This window comes from Medicago sativa, chromosome 3 (assembly GCF_051527215.1).
Source record: "Medicago sativa cultivar Bolivia chromosome 3, Bolivia_mono, whole genome shotgun sequence".
Lineage (NCBI taxonomy): Eukaryota > Viridiplantae > Streptophyta > Magnoliopsida > Fabales > Fabaceae > Medicago > Medicago sativa.
The window spans coordinates 94,278,324-94,286,410 of record NC_140751.1 but is presented as its reverse complement, the minus strand read 5'-3'; the positions used below and the strand labels follow the sequence as shown (position 1 = coordinate 94,286,410).

At 29.6% G+C, this 8,087-nt stretch overlaps 1 protein-coding gene across 1 annotated transcript; it reads left to right on the top strand.

The window, feature by feature from the left end:
• Nucleotides 1-1,641: 1,641 nt before the first annotated feature.
• LOC146942191 (uncharacterized) lies at nt 1,642-2,870 on the top strand. Its single transcript, XM_085758035.1, has 3 exons — nt 1,642-1,787; nt 1,935-2,058; nt 2,639-2,870. The coding sequence occupies exons 1-3, from the start codon at nt 1,721-1,723 to the stop codon at nt 2,694-2,696; spliced, it is 249 nt and encodes an 82-aa protein (XP_085614161.1). The 5' UTR covers nt 1,642-1,720; the 3' UTR covers nt 2,697-2,870.
• Nucleotides 2,871-8,087: the final 5,217 nt, after the last annotated feature.

Below are 8,087 nucleotides of genomic sequence, written 5' to 3'. Positions count from 1 at the left end.
CAAACCATTCATCTTCGTAGGCTCAAACCGCTAGGCCATGTAAACAATCATGCCATAGTAGCAATTTGATTACTATGTTTAAAAACGTTTTACGTCAATGCATGAAAATTAATCTGATATACTCCCATTAATAGCGATGTTTTCAAACACGGACAAAAAGTGAAAATTTGAGAAATTTGTCCGATTAAGCAAACCATAAATACGCATGCTACAGTGACAATTGGTCCATGAACGTGGAATTAATTAATTATAAGCCATTTGCGTGTGCTATTTTTTAAGGCATTTGCGTATGCTTTTTTTTTTTTTTTTTTTGGTACAAGGCATTTGCGTATGCTATTAGTGCAGTAATAAAATGGTTAATAGTACATGTGAATCCATTAAATAATGTTCAAAAGCGTGTTCAAAATTTTCTAAAGTTTATTAAAAAAAAAATCTAAAGTAAAGTAAAATACTTAAGTGATTTTCCAGTTTTAGCCAATGGTTTTTATTTTTGGTAACAATTTGGATTTGATCCAATGTTCAAATTTGAATGGCTATGATGAACTTTTGAACGCTCATTAACCATTTCAAGGTAAGAGTTAATGAAAAACGTGTTTCCTTTTATTACGTGATAAAAAGGTAAGAGTAAATGGAGTAGCTTCCATTTACTACTATAATAATTTTGTATCAGAATTTAATTATTTTTACTTTTTTGTGCTTTATTCTCAAAGAAAAAAGTTCTACTAATTCGGAGAGACCCGTGAATATTTGTACCGTATGTGCTTACATCCGTGGATACAAATTTTGATGTCCAATAAATATTTTTTTGAGGGATGTCCAATAAATATTTATCAATTACAAATATTTGTCTCTTATTTTATTTTTAATATTTAATAGTGAACAACAATATAAATTAAATTCATTATCTCTCGAGTCCACAATAATCATGCACAACAAAAATATATGTTAAATAAATAACATCGATAAAATTTTGAACATTCTTTTATGAAAGTGAAAGAAAACATGAGATTGAAAAAATATTAATCTAGAAAGAGAAAGTTCTCGCTCCGTATAAAAAAGAAAGATAAGAAGAAAAGACAAATTAAAAATAAAATAATAATTCCTTCAAAAAAAAAATAATAATGAAAAAGTAACAAAGAGAAGAAAAATGGAAAGAGAAAAAATAATAAAAAGTAAAATAGAGAAAAAAAATAGAAAAAGAAAAAAAATTAAGGAATAAAAAATGTATTAAAATGACAATTTGTTTAATACCGTGATATTTTTAAGAGTCATAATATATATCTTACCATTTGGATTATTCTATTGTTGGTTTAAAATGATTAATTTTTTTTTAGCAAAGATAAAATGACTAATTTAATTAAGGGTCATGTTAACCGGTGCCCCCAGAGCACTGGTTAAGGAAACCAAAAAAAGAAAATTTTAAATTGAAAAATACACTTTGTTGACTTTTAAAGGATTGACAACACAATTTCCAACGCAGTACATACTATATTTACTTCTTAACCAGTGCCGGGGCACTGGTTAACATTTTCCTTTGATTATTTGACTATATTTACACCAGCAATTAAGATTGTTGAATAGATAGATAGTAGATTGACTAGATTCATTCACCTCCCACCCATCACCCACTATATATATAGGGACCATAGTAAGAGACACCACACTTATTCTTTTCACTCTTAAAATTGTTTGGAGAACTGAGAAAAGGGTGAAGTAAGAGATGGCTTACTACAATCAAAATCCTCCTGCGGTTAACGTTAACGTTTCTGGTCCACCTCCTGCACAAGGTGCTCAAACAAATCCATCTAATTACCATGATTTTATTATATATATATTTCTTACATAATTATGATTTAGTAAATATTATGATTTCGTGATGGATATATACATCTGAAATTTTTGCTAATTAACTTAGTACTTGTTGAACTATGTAGGATATCCTCAACCAGGTTATCAAGGGTATCCTCCAGCTCCAGCACCCCAACCTCAAGTTTTCGTCACTCAAGCTCCACCTCAGGCTGCAAATTCAGGGGCAGCAGAAGCTGGTTTATTGGGATGGTATGTACTCGTCGTCTCAACATGCACTACTATTATGCAATCAATTAAACTTGAGTATATAATAAACCCATATTTGTCTAAAAAATGTCAGATATTGTTTACTCAACAATAAGTATAAATTTTTTTTTTTTGGTCAAGACAATAAGTATAATTTTTTTAGGAGATATATAAATCAATTGTATTCCTCTATAATAATCAATTATAATTATTATTTTTTTTGACTAGTAATCATCAATTATAATTATTAGAATGTAAAAAAATTGATTTTAATCATAAATAATAATAATTTTTTTTGACAAAATAAATTATAATATCTTAAAAGTCATATATTAAATGATTTGTAACCGATTGACTGTCTTAATTCTTTTTTGTTTATGATAACAGGTACATTAACGTTAAATTTTTGTTTTGTTATTTTGGTTTTTTTAGGGGATTATTTTGGTTTATTTTTAAATTTAAAATAGATCTCGAATAATGCAGTTGAGATCAAAATCAAATTCAAGATTTTTTTATTGCTTTTTAATTCCTCCATTTTATCACAAAATCAAGTTTGTCAAACTTTGCTATTTTTGTGTTGCAGCTGTGCCGCGCTTTGTTGCTGCTGCGCCATGGAGGAGTGTTGTTTCTTGTGTGTATGATTTGATCATCAAATGAAGAATGCTATTATGCTGAACTTTATTTAGTGTTTTTTTTTTTTTTTGAAAGATTTTTATTTAGTGTTGTTATTCTCTAAGTTATTGTTATGGAGTGTCATTTGAAATGTTTATCAGTTAAATCTTATTACGTGCATGAACCAATATATTTTGGATGAATTGCTGCGCCAATATATTTGGTTTAGTTTTATTTTTATATATTATGTATTATGATTTTGCAATTTTGATTTATTTTTTAGCATTCTGATCCCCCTACTTTTTACTATTTGCAATTTTGTAGTCTCTCCCCCTATATAAAATCCTCCAATTTGATGTAAATAACGTGACGATAAACTAATATTTGATATTTTTGTCATGACTTTGATTTAAAATCAAATGAGTTTTGGGGTGAACATTTTTTTTTTGTAAGTGGTCTATTATGGATCAATACTTAAAAATACTAGAAATTCTAACGACGGTCAAGGATACTTTTTAGAAAAAATCAATGTAATTTAAATCAGATTGGACATTGAACCGATGTATCAACCAGTTTAAGGTTTAAAGGTCGGATCAGGATTTGACTTGGAATAAATAAATAAATGTTTAGTCCCCTAATTTTTTTATTAATAATTATTTAAGAATTAACAAAGGTAATTTATTAAGTTTTCGGTCTCCTTTAAAACTTTATATATTTTTTTTGGTAGTGGAATCAAATCTTTTTTGGTAGTGATAAAACTTTACTAGACTTTTGACCCGTGCGTTGCACGAGTTTTCTCGACTATAATAGAGACCAATAAATAATCTTTAAACCGTATGATCATTGATATGGTAGAAAATATTTTCTTCAAAAAAAAAGGCAAGCGGATAGGAATGAAATTGGTGTGCAATGCATTTTTTTAGATGGAATTTGTTAGGTTAAATAATTGCAAACCTAATAAAGCAAATTAGCGGGAAAAAAATTAGGTTAAGTTGCTGCAGACGTAACAAAATTAATAAATAAGGATATATGATGCATGCTAAAACAATAATTGAAAAAAATCCGTAAAACAACAATTAATAAAAACGTGCAGTTGTTGTTTTCCTATCAAAGACAAAAATAACAATACCCTACTCAATCAATTAGTGTATGTTTGCCTCCAATTTTAGAAGAGACGGATTGATTTTAGAAGTGTAGAATTGATTTTAACAAGTTTGATTTTTCTCTAATAAGAACTCATTTTAAATGAATCTAAAAATTGTAGCTTCTCATTCAAAAACTGATTTTTACACTCATTTTTATTAGAGACTTACATTTAAATTTTTGTTCAACTCACATTTACATTGATGTATTTAAATTAAATTAATTTACCTTCAACTTAATTTTAGTCGGAATAAATTTTAGATAATCAATTTAATGTATGATTGGTTTTGCGTTGTGTTGACATAATCATTAGCAAGATACTTTTTCATCCTCTCGTTGTGTCTCAGTATTCAAATCAAATGTTATTTTTTTGCTTATTTCTTAAAAACAAATACTTCTGTGATTTTGTTAAAAGAAAAAATATAGACTTTCCGTCCACAACGAAGGAGAAGTGCATGGTTGCTAGTGGTTTTGGTTAGCTTGAGGATTTTTTTTAAGAAAAAAAAGAATGGAAATTATGGTCCAACCACTCAAGGGGAAGTCATTCACATTTCTTTCGATGGTTTGGGGCAAATTAAAGGTGGCATTTCACATGGGAAAGATGAAAATCTTCCCATGATGGACTACGTGTATTAGATTTTAAGGTTGTATTAAATTTTATCATACATCTCCCACACCACAACACTTTCTCTTTCTTCTCTCCCTCGTTGGTCCCACCCCCACAACATCATCAACCTCAAACATGACTTCAGGGTTTATATTTCACTCTTTTTTCCTTATTTTTTTTATTTATCGTCAAAACATTGCTTATGACATTCAAGTTCATCATATAAAAATAATAACCAGTGGACATTGTTAAGTTCATCAGAGAAACCTTGAATTGAATCCATGCCTGTTTTTGTTTCAGACCTGATTATGATATCTAAGTCCATACTACTTGTTTTTAACGTTGTTAGGTTATTAAAGGAAGAGATCAAAAGAAGAAATATAAGCATAATGTTATTGAACATATAACCTTAATGACAAAGAAAACACTCAAAACAACAATGTTCTTGCAAGAGTTACCATAAAAAAAAACTCTACATGAGCAAATGTTGTACACTGCTTACATTTTTTTTTTCCAGAAAATCCATTCCATTTTTTTAGTTAAAAATCAATTTCTAATGCATAATATGATGAGGCGACAAACAACTGGAAGCAGCAGAAGCTAACAAAAAAAGACGAAGACAGATACATCAATTTCTAGTGCGTTTGAATCTGCTAATATTTTCCTATTGATCTTCAATGGTAATATAAACTACTTGGTATCCTCATCTCTCTCCAAAGTAGTTTAAGATGTCTAAATGTATTCCAGTAAGACAGTGAGAGGTAGAAGACAGTGAGCAGAAAAATATAGTATAGACAACCTATAGTAATATCAGTGTTCCCTTTCAATCTAGTGGTTAAAAAAAACTTTCCCATGGTGGGAAAGGATTCCCCTTTCCCATGTGAAATGCCACCCAAATTAAAAGCTATGCAATATGGTATTTTAGGGATTCCCCGAGAAAAAAAGAAAAAAAAAATGTCTCATACACTACCTGTGCTATGTGTAAGTAGCTACGTACTTTCATAGTCATTCGATCTAAATGTTACATGAAGAACATAAATTGCAGTCTAAAATACAACAATGTACTGAATGCTAACATATCGCTCTGATCTCTTTGTACTCAGAGTCGGCTTAAGTGTAAGTCCCTCAAGGTGAAATTTTCTTTGACTTCTAAAAATATAAAGAGAGTGTACAACCAATTTTGTACAAATACCTTTCTCCTCTTTTTATTGTACAAAAACAATGGAGAGAGAAAGAAGAGGAGAGAGAATAAAAACACATGAGTATGAAAGAAAGAATTGTTTCAAAAGTTATCAATAAATAGATATACAAATATCATTTCTCAAATATAAATTTATTTAATAAAAAGGTCATTTATTTAATAAAAAGGTCTTACAGTTTACTCTTTTTAATCAATTTGCAAAGTCTCTAACATTCCAAACTAACACAGAGAAATCATTAAACTAATCATTAGAACAATCTAATCTAATTATGAAGAAAAGAGTGTTGTAAGTCTTATATGGGTCCTCGAACTATATCAATCATATTGATTTTGGATTTTTAAATTGTTGTATTTGAATTTTTAAAGTCTATTTAGAAAATATTTTTCATCTACCCAACTGTTATTAGGTTGAGTTATGACGGTCGTTTTAAGACGTTTTGTGACACTACCTAAACCACACTGTATCTAGATAAAACAAGTCCAATGAAAATTGTGTGAATAACTACTGCACTGTAGAAAATCGTTCGAGAATTACACCTTCAGTAGAAAATCGTTCGAGAATTACACCTTCAATATGATACTAATAACACTCTTTTAATATCAAAACCAATCAATTAGTGTAATATAACCACTCTACTATGATGTTGTGATCACTCAAATATGATGTTACCATCATTTAAACACTTTTAACATCTCCAATTATCAATATGATATCTCAACCACTCATCTCGACTACTCAAATATGGTGAAACCGCCTATTCAATTTTTAGCATATACCTTCTTTTAAAGTGCAAATTGTTCCTTTTAATAAACATACTTTTAAAGTGCAAATTGTTCCTTTTGTTTTAATAAGATAAGATCAGATAAGATATTGTTCATCTTTTTTAGCATACCGGGTATATAAACCGTAGCCGTATGTTGTATGAGTTTTATTTAATTTCTCTTATATAATTTTATTTTTGGAAAAATATGCTTATTATTTGATTTTATTAAATTTGGTGACTTTCATAAACTTTTAATATTAGGTTTCAAAAAAAATAAACTTTTAATATTATTTATTTAAAATTTTGGAGATTTTTTTTTAAAAGTAACTTATAAAATGACACATCATACTTAAACTATTGTATAGATTTGGCTTTATTAGTAAAAAAAATTAACCGACTTTATACAATTGATTAAAAAAATTGCAACCTTTCTATAACCCACATTTTAATTTTATTTATTTTTCACAAACCAAAATGAGATATATTACCACCAAAAAATATCTTGCCTAACATTAGATCAGATAGAACACAATGTTGCACAACACTAGTCAAAACGACAAAAAATAAGAGTACAAAATTAAGCAATATGTAGACAAACAAGAGGGCCAAGCCATCAATTATGATAGCCGTAGTGCTTTCCGTGTTCTTAAAAATCCTTTTATTCCGTTCTTTCTAGATAACCATGTTGGGTAATCAAGTGTGAGTGATTATGTCCCACATTGACTAGGAATGGATGAAACAAAAGATATATAAGAGAGGCAACCCATAAACCCATTGCTTTAAGGTTTTGGGTAAGAGTGTGGTGTTTAAGTCTTTTATGGTCCTGGACGTTTGATCCATTGCCGTTCTCGGGGCTCCCCGGAATCCCCAGCTGCCAAAGAGAACCAAAAAGCTGATAATCTAAAGACAAGTGTACTCCAAGGAACCGCATTCGGCCACACAAAACTGAGCAATTACTATTGATGCTCAGTTTTGTGTGGCCGAATGCGGTTCCTTGGAGTACACTTGTCTTACCAAAAAGCTGATAATCTAAAGACAAGTGTACTCCAAGGAACCGCATTCGGCCACACAAAACTGAGCATCAATAGTAATAATACAACGCTGATGTAAATTATGCTTCCTAGGCAATTTATCCTGAATAAGCTTCCAAGCAAACACACTAACTTTTATACTTAATTACACTCAATTTTTTTACATTCACACACACTACAACGTTCCGAGTGATAGTGTTCAACCTAACAATTTCAGTATTGGCAAGTGAGCTAAAATTTTACGGACAATACTTTTACAGGATAATTTATCTATGGATATATTAAATTAAAAATCATAAGGAATATGTTTCATAAAGGTTTCTTAAAAAAAATAATGTTTCATGAATGCGTAGCATTCGATCTAAAAAAAATAAAAAAATGAATGTGTGGCATTAATCTTATTTTTATTTAGTTCTAAATAGGAAGACCACGTACCCCGAAATTATCGACAATAATTCACTGATCGCAATAGCACACTCCAATTATTACAGCTTATGTTTAATAAAACTAGTATGGACACCCGTGTCAAGCACGGGCTAGAATTTCGTCATACTTAACATATTGCAAGAAGATGTAATATCATTCTCATTTGTGTAGTTGATCTATATTCAATAGACTGATTCACACCAGTGTTGACTCCTCCATAAAGTTTAACGATGGTACCATAGCCCAGT

Excerpts from the sequence above, each read along its gene's own strand:
- LOC146942191 (XM_085758035.1), top strand. The coding sequence starts at position 1,721 with ATGGCTTACTACAATCAAAATCCTCCTGCGGTTAACGTTAACGTTTCT. Across the intron at positions 1,788-1,934 it reads TGGTCCACCTCCTGCACAAG|GATATCCTCAACCAGGTTAT; the intron begins GTGCTCAAACAA and ends TGAACTATGTAG. Across the intron at positions 2,059-2,638 it reads GAAGCTGGTTTATTGGGATG|CTGTGCCGCGCTTTGTTGCT; the intron begins GTATGTACTCGT and ends TTTGTGTTGCAG.